General features: G+C 47.0%; 4 protein-coding genes across 5 annotated transcripts; 3 read left to right on the top strand and 1 right to left on the bottom strand.

Annotated features, from left to right (window-relative positions):
- The first annotated feature begins 130 nt into the window (after nt 1–130).
- On the top strand, nt 131–3,843 carry LOC122615140 (extracellular superoxide dismutase [Cu-Zn]). The gene is made up of 6 exons (XM_043790044.1): nt 131–255; nt 1,921–1,990; nt 2,057–2,284; nt 2,388–2,616; nt 2,691–2,712; nt 3,495–3,843. Exons 2-6 carry the CDS (start codon nt 1,928–1,930, stop codon nt 3,604–3,606), a joined length of 654 nt encoding a protein of 217 aa, XP_043645979.1. The 5' UTR covers nt 131–255; nt 1,921–1,927; the 3' UTR covers nt 3,607–3,843.
- A 1,381-nt stretch (nt 3,844–5,224) lies between these two features.
- On the top strand, nt 5,225–7,326 carry LOC122614259 (CD63 antigen). The gene is made up of 3 exons (XM_043788795.1): nt 5,225–5,407; nt 6,263–6,451; nt 6,523–7,326. The coding sequence occupies exons 1-3, from the start codon at nt 5,345–5,347 to the stop codon at nt 6,988–6,990; spliced, it is 720 nt and encodes a 239-aa protein (XP_043644730.1). The 5' UTR covers nt 5,225–5,344; the 3' UTR covers nt 6,991–7,326.
- A 142-nt stretch (nt 7,327–7,468) lies between these two features.
- On the bottom strand, nt 7,469–10,759 carry LOC122614171. Of its 2 annotated transcripts, XM_043788670.1 has the most exons (3): nt 10,326–10,759; nt 8,698–9,311; nt 7,469–8,331 (listed from the first exon to the last, which is right to left on the bottom strand). In XM_043788670.1, exons 1-3 carry the CDS (start codon nt 10,757–10,759, stop codon nt 7,739–7,741), a joined length of 1,641 nt encoding a protein of 546 aa, XP_043644605.1. In that variant the 3' UTR covers nt 7,469–7,738. The 2 variants fall into 2 exon arrangements, with proteins under 2 accessions (XP_043644605.1, XP_043644606.1); XM_043788671.1 differs by lacking the exon at nt 10,326–10,759 and having other exon boundaries at nt 7,469–8,319; nt 8,698–9,427.
- Nucleotides 10,760–14,891: 4,132 nt separating this feature from the next.
- Nucleotides 14,892–15,748, top strand: LOC122613884 (translocon-associated protein subunit delta). Its single transcript, XM_043788299.1, has 2 exons — nt 14,892–15,263; nt 15,329–15,748. The coding sequence occupies exons 1-2, from the start codon at nt 15,024–15,026 to the stop codon at nt 15,587–15,589; spliced, it is 501 nt and encodes a 166-aa protein (XP_043644234.1). The 5' UTR covers nt 14,892–15,023; the 3' UTR covers nt 15,590–15,748.
- The last annotated feature ends 29 nt before the right edge of the window (nt 15,749–15,777 follow it).

Genomic DNA, 15,777 nt, shown 5'->3' with positions numbered 1-15,777 from the left:
ATCTCTCGCCCACGCGATCGTGCTGACCACCCACTGCAATGCACGCCGCTCCACCTGGTGGCGCTCTCAATTCTCCATTCTCCGGTGCTCGCTCTCCCAAAATGTGCCCCAATGTTCTCTCCGCGAGTCGATTTGCGATGGCAATGCCAGTGGTTTGAAACAGTTTCGTCGCAGTTCTCCAACGGTACAGAGGTGCAATCGCTTAATTCTCGCAAAAAACAATCAGTACCCAATTATTAAATAGTTGCTAACAAGGTGAGTTGCAACGGACGCGAAAAAAGAAGATCAAGGGCTAGAAATCGGGAGTATTGGGTGAAGGTTAAGCTGAAGTTCAATTAAATGGCCATAATTGCACGGTTTTATTATTTATTGCTTTGCTTACACTTTAGAACCAGATTTAGATATACTACCCACAATGGCGTATTACCAAAAAAACCAGTTACCGCAAAAACGCAGTTTACTTCACTGATTTTTGAGTGCCTCATTCCCCGTCCACTTGCCCTTGAGTGTGTTAAGGTAACCAGTTATTAATCCCGAGGAATGAGTAGGCAAAAATGCACCACAGACCATATAGTACATATCCATTACAATCCATCCACGCATTCCACAGCTTAAAACTGCGGTGAAATTCAATTTCTATAGCGCAAACAGATGGTTGAACAAGTGTTTACGATATTCTATCTCTCGATATATGGAAATTATGTATTGTTCTTATCTCAAAACTGCATTGCTTCGGCGTTTAAATTAGACGCGAAGTCGCAGTGTGGGAAACCAAGTAATCTTTGCTTTATTGTTTGCAAATTCCTGAAGAGCCCTATGAACAAATTGTTCAGATAAGCATATTCATTAGCATATCGTTTCCACGTAATCCCAAACAGAGTTATTATTTTCAAATCAATCATATTCAATCAGCAAGCACAAGCCCTAATAAGCCGCGTTTGATGGACAACAGTGGCTATTAGTTGCAATTTGTGCCCCATTCCGTGACAGTTTGAACCAGAATAAGTAAATAGCTAGAAAAATAGATTAAAATACTTATAGATGACAATGGCATTTTTAGTTTCCCAGATAGAGCCGAAATTCAGTCGCTCCAGTCGATTATAGCATGAGAATCGTAAATTATGGAACCGAGTTCCAGATAAGGATACGTGTAGAGCAGGTACTGACCGCGTTTGAAGATTCAGAACCGGAGCGTGCAAGATCGCCAGCATATCGTAGGCACATTGATAAGGTCCTAAGGAAACCGGACCCATAAACAAATATGGCCCCGATAAAGTAAGACACCCATCCATTTCATTCATGGGACTTTGGAAGCGAAGTGCGTACGAAAAAGAGATTGTTGATTGACCTTCCCGCAGCCACACACTTAACCCTGTGAAAAAGGCTGTTTGCATTTAGTTTCGTATAGTTGGGTATCGCTCATTATTCACACACATAAATAATACCCGTTCGCACATCATATATGACCCACAAATCGTTTCATAAATTGAGGCTAGGCGCTTCAATTCCGCACACAACTGTCCGGCTTAATGGAATCAAGAGAACGTGCACCTGATGACGTCCAGGCCAGAGATGGGCTTGAATTCAAGTGCCAGAGATGAGCTGGCCTCGCGGGATTTCGGATTGTAAGACCTACCAGATATTGGAAGAATTTGGCTTAAAACCATTTAAAAACTTTAGTAACCGCTTTTTATATTAAAGCCATATAAGTGTTCCAAATTTACAGGATCTCTGCATTAAACAAATAGGAATATCATTTAACTTAGTTGTAGCTATGCCATCTATTCAGCAATAGATCATCCCTGCTGCGGGTTGTGGCACTCAATTTAATAAAAAATATTTATTTATAGCCATTCAAACACTTCAGCCCCATTTAACTGACTCGTACACGTGTCTAATTTCACTATGATTTCCTTGCAGATCCAAAATGCTGCAATATCTTGTTGTTAGCCTGGCGCTTTGCGCCACAATTTGCTCTGCTGCGCAGACGGTGAGTTGTAAAATCTCGCCAGTTTGAAAAGCCACTTATATTTGGGACCCTGCACTTCATTTGCAGCGTAATATGCCCATTCAAGCCATTGCCTACGTCATCGGACCTGTGCAATCGGATAATTCCCAGGTCAAGGGCAACGTGACCTTTACGCAGAACGACTGTGGCCAGAATGTCCATGTGCGCGTCCAGCTGGAGGGATTGAAGGAGGGAAAGCACGGCTTCCACATCCACGAGAAGGGAGATCTGACCAACGGATGCCTCAGCATGGGTGCTCACTACAACCCCGATAAGGTAGGTGCCGGATCCTTCAAAACTATATAGCATAACATTAAAGTTACTTGGGGACTAATTTCTAAAAAGGTTTCTGTACACTAATATAACTTGTATGTTCCAGGTTGATCACGGTGGCCCCGATCACGAGGTGCGTCACAATGGCGATATGGGCAACCTGGAGGCCAACTCCTCGGGCATTATCGACGTCACATACACCGATCAGGTGATCACCCTAACTGGCAAGCGGGCGATCATTGGCAGGGGAATTGTGGTCCACGAACTGGAGGATGATCTCGGCCTGGGCAACCACACGGACTCCAAGAAGACCGGCAATGCAGGCGGCCGCATTGGTAAGTATTCTGAGTAAAACAGTGCCCATAAATGACCCCTAAATAATGATATATTTTTTATAATTTTCTTGCAGCCTGCGGTGTTATTGGCATCAAGTAAATATCCCTTCCCACGTGTCAGCCAAATCAATATGCTGCTCGAATACTTTATGTGTAGTTGTGTAACTCCAGGCCCAGTAACTAATGAAATGTTTACCCAGTTTTCCCAATTTTCCCAGTTTTCCCCGTTCTCCCACCCACAATCAGTCACCCTCACATGTTTGGCTTACACATTTCCCTCAATTAACTGTCTCAGTTCACTGACTCACTCGATTCCGCCTCCTGCCCTCCCGGTCGTGTGTTTGTGTGTAATAAAATCAACAAACTTAACCGAAATCTAAGCTAAACATTAGCATACTATTTACCACTTGTGTTCTACCACCTCATTCATGGTCTAAACAAACTGTCGCGCTTCTCTGGGGTTGCTTGTCTGAGTGGGTAGGTATGACAGAGAGCCTTTTTACCAATCATTTTTACTAACATCATTAGCATTAGTGGGCAGCCAAGAGGAGGGTATAGTGGAATAACAACAGCCGCTGGAATCGGAAGTTTACTGTCCAACCGGGGTTCAATCAAACTCACATTGTATGTTTTCCAGTGGCCCACCTGTACCTGCACCTGCACCACCAACACCACGCCATCAACCACTGTACTATGTGCCCCATGGGGAGCCACAAGATCATGTTGTCTATCCACTCCAGCGCCATCCCCTGCCATACCCATATCCATATCCGCACCCATACCCCTATCCGTATCCGTATCCGTATCCGTTGTCGCACCAATTGTATCTGTGAGATCGCGAGACTACACCGTTCGCCTGTTCCACCTTCTAATTGCAGCTCGGATGTGGACGAGTGGCCATGTCGCGATGGTGGCGCCGGCGCCCTGCGCTACTCCTTCTCCATCCTGACCGTCATCGTGGCCCTCATCATGGCCCGCAGCCTTGACTAACCCAACACCTGCACCCGGATTGCACGGATCGAATGCATGCATGCGGCATGGGATTGTTGGCCATCGTAGAGATCCGCATCCCCACTTACACACTAACCACAACCATTAGTCGCACACCACACCACAACAGTAATTATAATACTCCAGCATTATCCACCCAAATAGAGAACTCAAAGGAACTAACTAAGCTACTTGTAAAGTGTTTGAATTGATCGATAATAAAGTTTGTTATTTGTATTTCGGCTGTTTGCCATTCGTACGTGCTTAGATAGTAACAAATTTGTTGAAGTTAGTAACACGGCAGATAAGGGTTACCTATAATTTTATAGGAAGATTAGACAAACTCTTATAAGTTGCCTGTTAAAAAAGCAAAAATCAAAGTACATTTGTCATAGATTTTATATGAACGAAAATATAAATTTACTAAGAGAATTAATTTGTTATGTAGATTTCAAAGAACTTCCAGCTAAATATCCATGTCACCTAGCTGTTTGCTCCCCAAAATAGGTTACCAGATAAATGAACACCTTAAGTTGGCCGGAAAACTATATTTAGAACTGACTTATCCTATGGAAATTCGAACTCAACCGTCAACAAAGCCTTTTCCTACCCATACACCTTTAGGTGCCAGCAAATGGGGCATATAACATTCAGTTGCCTTTGATTTCTGAGTTCCAGCTTAGAGCCACAATTTGCTTTAAATTGCGGAAGCCTTCAGAAAATATTTGCCCTCCAATCATTCACAGAACTGCAGTTCCCGGTGATTGTGATTCCCTGCCGCCAGCTAATGGTCAAGCAACAGTTTTGCTTTTATTTTTCCAAGATTTCCCTGACCAGATAGGGTCGGCCAAGGAATGGGTCACCCGGTGGGATTCTAGAAACTTAGGGCCATAATTCCCGACACGCAACATTAACATCATCCGAAAGACTGTGGCATACTTCTGGGCGTCTTTAATTATTTCGCACACTCCCGACGAATTCGCCCTCCCAGAGAAAGAGAAAGAGAAAAAGAAGGGTAAACAGAAAGAGAAAGCAGTTACAACTTTCTTTGGCCGCGCACGAAAGCACGCAATTAATTTCGCCTTGGGCCCGGTCGAGTTCCAAGTGCCAAGTGCTGAACTTTAAAGGCAAACACCAGACGTGGGCGCCCAGCTGAATTTCTATGGTAATAAGTGCAATGACCCACCCGGAATCCAGCTGGATTCCAGGAGGTGGAGCCGTGGGCGCAGTGAGGTAAGCCCCGGGCGACCCACAAAGCGCAGCCAATCGCCTCGCCGCAGCTTTGGTCAAAGTTCTCTGCTATCGAATGCTAAATCAACGAAATGGGTAGTGCGGCAATAAGCCAGCCCCGAGTTCCAGCCCCTAGCTCCTAGCCCATGCCCGGTCCCTATTCCGATTCCGATTCCAGCCTAATCATGCCTGGCCTGAATTCGAGTCGGGCCTCCAAGACTTTCACTCGCTTTCCCTTTTGTTCCGCTCCCCACCGCCACCTTACCCCACCCGCCGTCCGGATCCGTTGCCACCACCAACCCGCCAAGTGGCCACAACAGAACCGGGCCCTTCTAAAGCCCGGCCGGACCGCCGCTCCGGTCAGTTCGCGGTTAAACCCCAGTGCGGTCAGTCGAAACGGGCATCGGTCCAGACCCTCAGCCAGTATCTCGCACCCAAGCGGTTCTAACTTGGGATTGATCCAAAGTCGCAATAACTTCACCTAGTGCCCAATTCAGGAGACATCAAAATGCGTTCCTGCGGTCCGAGTTTGATTAAATATGTCTTGTTCGCCTTTAATGTGCTCTTTGCGGTAAGTGAATGGAACGCCAGTGAAATGAAAACTAAAATATCAAGAGGACTCTGAGGATTTCATAATAAATGAGTTAATTAAAGGATTTCTCCAGGGGCACTACAGTATTATTGTCATGCAAAAATAATTACATCATTTAGTACAAGAATAATAGTTCTTAACAAATCAATTAAAGACAACTAACTATTTAGGACTTTCAATCTTAATTCAAATCTTAAATATTACGTATTACGTACTCCCATTTTCTGGGAATTTTTGAAAAGAAAGATTTAACTCTAATCATGAAACCAATTAGATGAAAGCTGTAAAAGAGTACTTTAAATAGTCGAAGCCCATATTACTCGACATATTTCTCTGGAATTGTTAAATTCTGCCTGATTTATTTTGCTCGTAATTGGCAGTAATTCGCCATAAGCACTATAATTACGCTTGTGCATCGAGTCTTGTTCGGTTGGCTCATTTAGATAAGTATCGCTGGAAATGGCACTCTCACTCGCCATCGACTGGTACTCCCCCATCGGAAAATCGGAAAATGGTAAATGGTAAATGGAAAAACGCGATTGCCTGTCGCGACATGCAAGTGATGTATGCGTGCTCCAAAGGACATGGACATGGACATCGGGTGTCCTTCGCATTGACCAACCGAGCAAACAGACGACTTTCAATGACGGCATGGCTTGAACATGGAAACGCCATTGACTGAGTCGTGGGTGATTTTTATCGTTCAATTAGAATAGGGAATGTAAATATAAATGCCAACGCAAATTAGGACATGATTGGAAGCCATTAACTAAATTGCTTAACGGATGTATTGGAGGTCGATTCGATTAATCGGAGGTATCAATTTTCTTGCAGATCTCCGGCTTGGGAATTCTCATAGCTGGAGCCGTTGTCCTGGCCGACGTGAGTGAGTTCAATCACTTTGTCGAGGGTCGAGTCCTTGCACCGCCCATTGTCCTCATAGTCACGGGCCTGATCATATTCCTGATAGCTTCGCTGGGCTGTTTCGGAGCGATCAAGGAGTCTCCAACGCTGCTCGTTACAGTAAGTTTTCTAAAGAGCTTCCAGACAATTACTATTAGAATGATCCTAATCCATTTAAATTTCATCAACAGTTCGCCGTCCTTCTGGCCGTCATCTTCATTGTGGAGCTGGCCGTCGGGATTGCGGCCAGCGTTTTCAAGAAGGACCTGGAGGGAATGGTGAAGAACTCGCTGCAGGAGTCCATCAAGCGGTCGAACAGCGAGGACACCATGGCCTGGGACAACATCCAGCAGAAGCTGATGTGCTGCGGAGTGGACTCCCCGGCGGACTGGAGGACACTCAGTGCGAACAAAACGCTGCCGGGCAGCTGTTGTCAGCCGCAGTTCATCGACACCACCGTGGGTCACTGCCAGGACTCTCCGGCTCTCGGCAAGGATAAGTACTTCCAGGACGGCTGTGTCGGCAAGCTGAGGGATCGCATCGAGAAGAACGCCATCATCCTGATCGGTGTGGGCATCGGCATTGCTTTTATCCAGATTCTGGGCATCGTGCTGGCCTGCTATCTGGCCAACTCCATTCGACAGGAGCGGGCCAAGTAATACCCATCAAAGCAATCACACCGAGTGTATCCATAATTATAATTAAAGCTGTTTAATTTTATATAGTTGAAATTGCTGTACCGTTGAATTCTGCTCAATTTACATTAAACTTACCCTCCAAATCGAATGACACACACACACATATATGAAAAACGCAACAATTCATATCAGATCGAACCATTTTCTTTGCCAGACCCACTGTTTCATGCCATCTCACTTTTCAAATCCCATCTGTCTTATTATTGAAATGTATCCCCTGTTCAATCTTTTATAATGCATTTTGTAAAAACAGCCAAGTTTCACTCAAATTTGTATACCTTTTCTTCATCTGCGACCGAATGCATGGAAAATTGTTGCTTTGTAATATCGAATAAACATTAGCCATATTTATCAATAAATATTACCTTACTACCGTTTTACCAAATGAGTTTTCCCCTTTCTGACTGCTAGGTGTCTTCTAGTACTCTTTATTGTTCAGGATATACGTTGGGTCTACAACTATTGGCCAGGCTCGGCGTCCACGTAAGCATGAGTTCCGTAGAGCTCACTAAGTACGGCTTCAATGGGGTCTACGGTTCGGGGGTACCATCTAGAACTACGGGTGGACGCCGATATGGTGTCTCAGCGGGGTGCGATTGCGCTTTAACGAGTGCTCGACTACTGCTACATCCTCTAGGGGCAAATGCAATTTAATGGTCGGTTTCCAAGGCACTGGAACTTGCTCTCCATCCGGGACCAAGGGAGTTCCCTACTTGCTCTGGAGCAGAGCTTCCGAGAGGCGTTCGATGGCCGTGGCTGGAGGCTTGCGACCCTCCTTCTCGCCGCTCTCGAGGATTGCGGCTGCAGCAGCCGCTTCGGCGGCCTCCGCCTCCTCGAGAACGCGGGCCTCCTCCTGCTCCCGCTGCTTCTGGAAGTGCCGGAACTCCGTGGGCGTGAGCATACCCCGCAACACGGTCTCATAGCTCACGCTGACGCCCTTGGCGCCCATCTTCTGGTGCAACTTCCAGCACTCGCGCTCCTTCAGACTGCGCACATACGCCGGATAGTTGTGGTCCGGCTGCGGCTGTTGGTCCTCGCAGTTGGCCGCATTGTTGTTGTTCTCCTTCTTGGCCTCGTCCGGCGACAAGGCGGCCACGGGGGGCTCAGCTCCAGCCTCCTTCTTCGGCTGCTGGTCCATCTTGGCCTGGACGTCGGTCAGGAAAATGGAGACTGGCGGCGCTGTGGGCGGTCGGTTGGCTCGGATTCGGGCTGCCAGCGGTGCTATGGATCCGCGGCGTATCATGTGCGAGTACTCCTTGGAGGCCAGTTGGAAGGTGGGCGGATAGCTGTCTTGAAACGAGACTGCCAGAAAGCTTTAGTTCGGTTTCAGTGGTTTCAAAGTGCAACGAAATGGAAGTTCTTCAATGGAAGTTAAGTGAAGTTATTCGAACTTAAAAAGCAACAAAAATATTAAGTGGAGCCAGTAAAAATACATGCAATATTTAACAATAAAATAAGCAACTTTTCAACGGCAGAACAGATACAGTAGTGTGCAAAGAAGTATGCTACTGAATTTCTCAATTCGATAAGCTTCGAACTACGCATAGTATGTAAGCTTATTGTGTTTCAACTTTTGAAAATGTGTCGAGCGCAGTTTTTAACCCGATTCGAACCGTTTGGCAAAGATCTTGCAGATCTTGGCAGATCTTGGCAGATCTTGGCACTTACCCGATTTGCCCGTCTTCCTCAACAACGGCGCCCTTCGCTGCGTGGCGCCCGAGGTCTGTTTTTCCGATCCGCCAGTTGGCGGCGACGATACCGCCACTGAACTGTTGTCCTCCCGCTCGGAGTCGCTGCCCTCGGAACTCAGCAGGGACACCAGGGTAATCACATCGGGGGCAACGACGCTGCGCGCCCGATTCAGAGCCTTCTTGGTGGCGTTTCCGGCGACGGAGGAGGACGTAGAGGTGTCCCCAATGACATCGAGGTTCACGGTGGACGAGGGCGTTCTCGTGAAGATCTTGCGGCGGCGCAGCTTCTGCTGGCTGCGCTTGCTGGCGGCTATCACGCCCTTGCTGCTCTCGTCCAGTCCGCGGACCGGGGCGGACATAGCACGCACCAAAGGCGGACGCCTCTGGACGGTCAGGGCCGGCGAGATGCTCAACTGGATGTCCGGGTTCTCCACCGGATGGCTGCCTTCGATGTCGCTGACTCGCTCCGCTTCCGCGTCCACGTCCACTTCCGCTTCCGGTTCTGGTTCCTGTTCCCTCTCGTTGGTGGCCCTTATGGTCTGCGACAGCACTATGTTCAGATTAATGCGATTCTTGTCCGCCTTGGCGCTGCTGCAAACGGATAATGAAAATTGCAGCTCCAGAATGCAACGGTTGTGGATATCGAAACCGAAATGGAAATAGAAATGGAAATGCATGTGGAAAGTGGGAAATAGGAAATGAAAATGGAAAGTTTCGAGTGACCTACTCCCGCCACCCGGCTAAATTTAAATCAAATTATTTGGCATTAGTTGCGGGGCAATTTATGCTGTTCTCGATTCCGAATCATGCAAGGCACAGAAATAGAAATTAACTTGGGTGTTGGGTTCCGCCACGCCTACCGCCCCCCGCCCACCGCCCACCGCTTGGGTGAAAGGAAACCATGTCAATTACGTTGCCAATTGGCGCCCGAAAAGCCGACCGATGAAAGTGAGTCCACGAATCTGGCGGCCGTTGAACCCACCTGAACGCCGCTATCAGGCAAGTTTTCCGCTTTTCACCCAGCTATCTTGTCAGCGATTCGAGCCAGTGATCGACTTAAGTGTGCCGCCAGGCGGTGGGCGGTGGGCGGTTGGCGGTGGGTGGTGTTTTGCGTGGTGGAGGAAGGAGTCTTCCTTTCTTTGAGCATGTCTAGCGTGTGTTATGCACTGGAACATAAAACTTTGACGTTTGATTCGGGCGTGAAGCATGCAAATTGCACACAGAACTTGACGCGACGCCCATATCGAAAGTGTCACTCTCGGCATATTTATATAGATGCTATCAGGACAGCCATTACGCCTGGATTTATTACTGGCGTATTACGTATACGCACCCAGTACGCTGGCACCAAGGTCAAACAAAGGGATCCCCAGTGGGTTTCCATAGGTGCGACAATCCACCAAATGGAGCATATGTCCCTCCCGACACTTCAAGCAATTAAACCCTTGGTATTGGGAAATCATCTATTAGAAAATAACTTATGTGGTGGGTTGAAATCGAAAGCTTTAAGCTAGTGAGGAGTTTCCCATTCCTATGCATACTCAGCACATCTTCGAAAACCTCATCCCTTCGTTGTGAAATCTATTTCCTAGCTACAGTACTCACATCTTGGTCTCGGCCGGTTCCACCTGTGCAGCTCTTTCCGGTTCCTGGTCCTTTAGCAATGACGAAGTGGAGGACCAGGCCACCAGACTCCTGTCCCTCAGCCGTAAGCCCTGCACCTGTGACGCCGTGATGCGGGGAGCAGTCCTCGGCGTGGTCTCCTCGACGGCCAGAGACGCCTGCCGGCCCACAGGATAGAGCTTCTGGCGGATGTTCTCGATGGATCGGCCCACGGAGAGGCCCCTGGAGAGGTAGCCCCTCTGCTGGGTCGAGTATCTGGCCGTGGGCTCGATGAAGGAGTGCTGCTTCCGCACGGACAAGGGCAGCTGATAGCGCCCGCCGGATGTGGATGTGGATGTGGATGAGGATGGGTTCACGACGGACGATGGAGCGTTTGTCGTCTGGAGGCGACGACGGCTGGCCACAGACAGCGACATGGTGACAGCCAGTTTATCCTTGATAACCTTGATTAGCAACGGTGACAATGAGTGGTTACCGGAATGGAGTGGGCCCTCGGTGGTGAAGAGCTCCCGGGCCGGAGTTGCAGGAAGGGTGCCTTACGTTTCAATTGCCAATCAATGTGGCACATCGAATGCAAATCAATTACGAAGTCATTAAGCCGTAGGCAATAACTTTGTCAACAAAGCAGTCGCACTGAAATGGAAACCCACAGCGAGGCACCAGCGAGGCACCAGCGAGTCGCCAACCGTAAGCCGAAAACCGTAAACCGTAAACCGTAAACCGTAAACCGTAAACCGTGATCCGTCACGAAAGCGAAAGGCACTTTGGGAATGCGATCCCCGTCTGGCCGAGATCGAGGTGGCTTCCACGTCCACTTGGCTCGAATGCCCTGCACCGACTGCGTTTTGTGAATGAAGAATTTCGGACTCCGAACCGGAATCGGAATCGGAATCGGTTTTTTGGGGGGTTCGTTTATGTTGCCAACAAACAATCAACAAAATCGCAACGTTGGCAAGGAGTCGCCTGTTATGCTGGCTCAGGCTCTCCTTACAGTTCGGTTCTTTGTTCCATTTCCTGCTCACACCCACACGTCAGACAACCCTCCACGATGTACACTGCGAGAATTGGGCAGGACTTAGGGGAAATGAGAAAAAGGGGAAATCTCCAAGCTGGTTAAGCTAATGCTTTGAAGGCTCGATCTCTACATGGAAAATGGTCAAAACACTTCGGTTTAGTGGAACATTTTAAAGAATTGGGGACCTCTTGAAATACGAACCACATCAATTTCGAATGCCGAAACTTGGATTAACCGTAATCGGGCCTGCTTCTGTGGGGCCAGTCCAAGTACCACATTAGTTTCCGGTGTCAAAGTGCACTTTATTTTGCGCCATGCACCCGTCGATCCACCTGCCAACCCCGGATCAACCCACTCCCCCCAAATACACGTGCAATTTCGGTGGGTCTGGCAAGTTTTCGACTGCGACTCAATGAACCCGCACGAACTTTTGTTTTCATTTGCGGACCACCCACCGAACGCCTCTTAATCGAAAGGATTACGGCATTTTTGGCAATATGCAAATCCGGCCATGAATGAATGAGTAGTGGCCAAAAAGAAGAAAACAGGAAAATGCTGGCAAGAGGTGAGGGGAGAGGTGGAGGTGGAGGGAGCGGTGGAATGCGTACAAGTCGCTCAATGTCAGCGAAACGTTAGATGCAAATTCAGTTGTTGGCACAATGCGGGTATGAGTATCTGTATCTGCGGATGGGCACCGGATGGGATGGCAAGTGAAAAACTTTCACATTTGTGACAATTTCAAATTCATCAAAGACATGCAAAGTTCGGTGGAAAAGTTCCGTGCGCGGTGGCAATCAAAGGAAAGTAACGAACATAGCGGAATGGAGCCGAGTCGAGCGGCGGCAAACACAAACACAAAATGGCATAAAACCGAAAAAAAGCAAAACCAAATCAGGCCCACTTCAAGGTCACAGCCACATACATATACGTACATATGTACATACGTATGTATGCCTGTTAGCCAAAGTATTTATACGATAGTATCCGATTTTCCGATTGCCAATAAAATGTACTTAAAACAAAGCCCCAAAGCCGAAAGCCCCATTCGAGCTGGATGGGCATTAATCACTGCCACTCAGTAGTCAATACTTATGGCCCGCCTCTGAAGACTCCCTACCGATTTTACAGGACTCCCACTTTCTCCGACTGCTGCAACTCGAAATCAATTGCAATCGAAGTGCCATAAATATTGGACCAGGTCGTAACCGAATACAGAACGGTACCATAGCGGAACTGTCAGACAAAAACTTATTTTAATTTTAATTAGAAGTGCAGTCGGTACGAAGTTACTGTGCCTGTGACTGGAACGGCCAGGACTTTATCTATCGACCTACCGTTTCCTGCACTTCACATCAAATATCCTTCCATATTTCAAATGTAAAAGTAAATATATTGCAAAAGTTATCCCCTCAAAGACGTTTTAACTAAGGAACTATAGGTGTTTGCCTAAAAAATAGCAGCTACCGATCTGTTTGGAGTTCGGGGTTTGGAGTTCGGGGTTTGGACAGCACAGATGCCACTCAGTGGCGCAGCTGAGCGATTGCCGTTTGAAACATTCAAATTTTGTTTTAAATATAGTTCTCCCAAAACTTCATTATTTTTCTGGAAAACAGTTTTAATTCCCATACACTTCATGTGTTTGGTTGCGTCTTTTATATATATTTTTACGACTACGGTCGCATTATACAGTAGTTTCCCTAAACTTCTGTAACTAATAAATTCAAATATTCCAGAGGTAGATCAGGATTATACACAAATGGATTACTGGGCTTGATATGCGCCTTTTAATTATACCCGTTACTCGTAGAGTAAAAGGGTATACTAGATTCGTTGAAAAGTATGTAACAGGCAGAAGGAAGCGTTTCCGACCATATAAAGTATATATATTCTTGATCAGGATCAGTAGCCGAGTCGATCTGGCCATGTCCGTCTGTCCGTCCGTCTGTCCGTCCGTCTGTCCGTATGAACGTCGAGATCTCAAGAACTACGAAAGCTAGAAAGTTGAGATTAAACATACGGACTCCAGGGACATAGACGCAGCGCAAGTTTGTCGATTCATGTTGCCACGCCCACTTTAACGCCCACAAACCGCCCAAAACTGCCACGTCCACACTTTTGAAAATTGTTTTGATATTTTTTCATTTTTGTATTAGTGTTGTAAATTTCTAACGATTTTCCAAAAAACTTTTTGCCCCGCCCACTCTAACGCCCTCAAACAGACAAAAACTGTCAGTGTTGCAGATGCTCCTTCGCACTTCCACTAGCTGAGTAACGGGTATCAGATAGTCGGGGAACTCGACTATAGCGTTCTCTCTTGTTTAAAATTAGTTTTTTTCATATTATACTTTTGCAGTCGTATTGAAATCCAGATAAATGTAGTTGAAATCGAAACTTCGGGAATCTATATTTTCCATAATATATAAAAAATTTATATTTTGACAGGGGTGTCATTACTATTAAAAACTTAATTACAGAAAAGAATGTCATCTTTTTAAAAATATTATTTGTATAAATGCGTTGATTTTATGCATACGACCAAAGCTAAATGGCGCCTTCCGACTTTGTTCTTACGTATGCTTAATAATTCCAAACGAAACAAAGGAATATCTTTTACTTAACTTTCCTTGAGTTTAACATACATACATGTATATGTAACATAGATATAGGGAAAGTGTGGCTAAGTGTTCTGGATGCATCTATAACCACTACCCAAAAAACCTGAAAACTTTATTATACCCGTTACTCGTAGAGTAAAAGGGTATACTAGATTCGTTGAAAAGTATGTAACAGGCAGAAGGAAGTGTTTCCGACCATATAAAGTATATATATCCTTGATCAGGATCAGTAGCCGAGTCGATCTGGCCATGTCCGTCTGTCCGTCCGTCTGTCCGTCTGGCCGTCTGTCCGTCTGTCCGTATGAACGTCGAGATCTCAGGAACTACAAAAGCTAGAAAGTTGAGATTAAGCATACAGACTCCAGGGACATAGACGCAGCGCAAGTTTGTCGATTCATGTTGCCACGCCCACTCTAACGCCCACAAACCGCCTAAAACTGCCACGTCCACCCTTTTGAAAAATGTTTCAATATTTTTTCATTTTTGTATTAGTCTTATAAATTTCTAACGATTTGCCAAAAAACTTTTTGCCACGCCCTTTCTAACGCCCACAAACCGCCTAAAGGTGCCACGCCCACACTTTTGAAAAATGTTTCGATATTATTTCATTTTTATATTAGTCTTGTAAATTTCTATCGATTTGCCAAAAAACTTTTTGCCACGCCCACTCTAACGTCCACAAAACCGCCAAAAACTGTATGTGCTGAAGACTCTCCTTCGCACTTCGAATAGCTGAGTAACGGGTATCAAATAGTCGGGGAACTCGACTATAGCGTTCTCTCTTGTTTTTAGCTATAACCTTTCACAGCAGTTGCTAGCTATTTTGTAGCTATCTAGACGGAGAGCTTCCATCCCTGGCCGCGACCAGTGTGACCATCGACCTGGGCGACTTCGGCAATATTCGTAGCTGTCAAGTAACGTGACGTATGGTGCTGTCGTGGCGTTCGATCCCAGAGAGAAAGAAAGTCGCAGGTCGCCGAGTTGGATTGCCGCTGAGTTCCACAAATTCTACCGATTCCTCAATAAAAACCACCTCAAAACTTGAGTAAGATGTCCCGTCAACTGTTCGCTATTTGCCTGATTGCCGCCGTTTGTGCTTCCGGCGTCTACGGAAGCTGCAAGGCCACAGTGAGCTCCTTCAGCACCCAGGATGCCACGATTCTGACCCAGCTGGCCCATGTGGGCGAGTTTACGCTGCAGTGCAGCGGCTCCGCTCCCGCCAGCCTGTTCGCCGAATTCCCTTGTGGCAAGGTGGTGCCGGTGGCCAAAGTGGGCGAAAACAAGTACCAGGTGAGTACCAGTACCAGTAGTCCCCTGCAGGGCTTGTGCAAAGACTAATCCTGGTTCCGCACTAGGTGAGCTGGGTGGAGGACATCAAGCAGGGCAGCAGCGGCAATGTTCAGGTGCGTCTCTTCGACGAGGATGGCTATGCCAATGTGCGCAAGGCCCAGCGCGATGGCGACAAGGTTTCATCGGTGAAGTCGCTGCTGGACATTTCCGTGCCAACCAAGGGTGCCTACAAGGGTCCCTGGATCAAGGCTGAGCTACTGGCCGCCTTCTTAGTCGGCGGATTCGCCTACTTCGCCTTCACCACCAAGGGCAAGGTGCAGTCCTAAGTAAAGATGCCTTCGTCATCGAGATCTTGAATGAAATTCATTCGCACTAAAGTCATGTACCATCAAATTGCCGGGTCCCAGAGATTTTTCCACATTTTGTACACCTAAGCATCGGATCACCCGCCGCTCCAAAATAAACTGATTGAAAGACCAACCGAAGGAACCTAGCTGAGATTAATTTAATTTTA

Source organism: Drosophila teissieri, chromosome 2R (assembly GCF_016746235.2).
Source record: "Drosophila teissieri strain GT53w chromosome 2R, Prin_Dtei_1.1, whole genome shotgun sequence".
NCBI lineage: Eukaryota > Metazoa > Arthropoda > Insecta > Diptera > Drosophilidae > Drosophila > Drosophila teissieri.
The sequence above is the reverse complement of the archived record's forward strand: the minus strand, read 5'-3'. Positions and strand labels throughout refer to the sequence as shown.

Excerpts from the sequence above, each read along its gene's own strand:
- LOC122615140 (XM_043790044.1), top strand. The coding sequence starts at position 1,928 with ATGCTGCAATATCTTGTTGTTAGCCTGGCGCTTTGCGCCACAATTTGC. Across the intron at positions 2,617-2,690 it reads CAATGCAGGCGGCCGCATTG|CCTGCGGTGTTATTGGCATC; the intron begins GTAAGTATTCTG and ends ATTTTCTTGCAG. Across the intron at positions 2,713-3,494 it reads TGCGGTGTTATTGGCATCAA|CTCGGATGTGGACGAGTGGC; the intron begins GTAAATATCCCT and ends TTCTAATTGCAG.
- LOC122614259 (XM_043788795.1), top strand. The coding sequence starts at position 5,345 with ATGCGTTCCTGCGGTCCGAGTTTGATTAAATATGTCTTGTTCGCCTTT. Across the intron at positions 5,408-6,262 it reads CCTTTAATGTGCTCTTTGCG|ATCTCCGGCTTGGGAATTCT; the intron begins GTAAGTGAATGG and ends ATTTTCTTGCAG. Across the intron at positions 6,452-6,522 it reads CTCCAACGCTGCTCGTTACA|TTCGCCGTCCTTCTGGCCGT; the intron begins GTAAGTTTTCTA and ends TTTCATCAACAG.
- LOC122614171 (XM_043788670.1), bottom strand. The coding sequence starts at position 10,759 with ATGTCGCTGTCTGTGGCCAGCCGTCGTCGCCTCCAGACGACAAACGCT. Across the intron at positions 9,312-10,325 it reads GAACCGGCCGAGACCAAGAT|CAGCGCCAAGGCGGACAAGA; the intron begins GTGAGTACTGTA and ends ATCCGTTTGCAG. Across the intron at positions 8,332-8,697 it reads GAGGAAGACGGGCAAATCGG|TCTCGTTTCAAGACAGCTAT; the intron begins GTAAGTGCCAAG and ends GCTTTCTGGCAG.
- LOC122613884 (XM_043788299.1), top strand. The coding sequence starts at position 15,024 with ATGTCCCGTCAACTGTTCGCTATTTGCCTGATTGCCGCCGTTTGTGCT. Across the intron at positions 15,264-15,328 it reads TGGGCGAAAACAAGTACCAG|GTGAGCTGGGTGGAGGACAT; the intron begins GTGAGTACCAGT and ends GTTCCGCACTAG.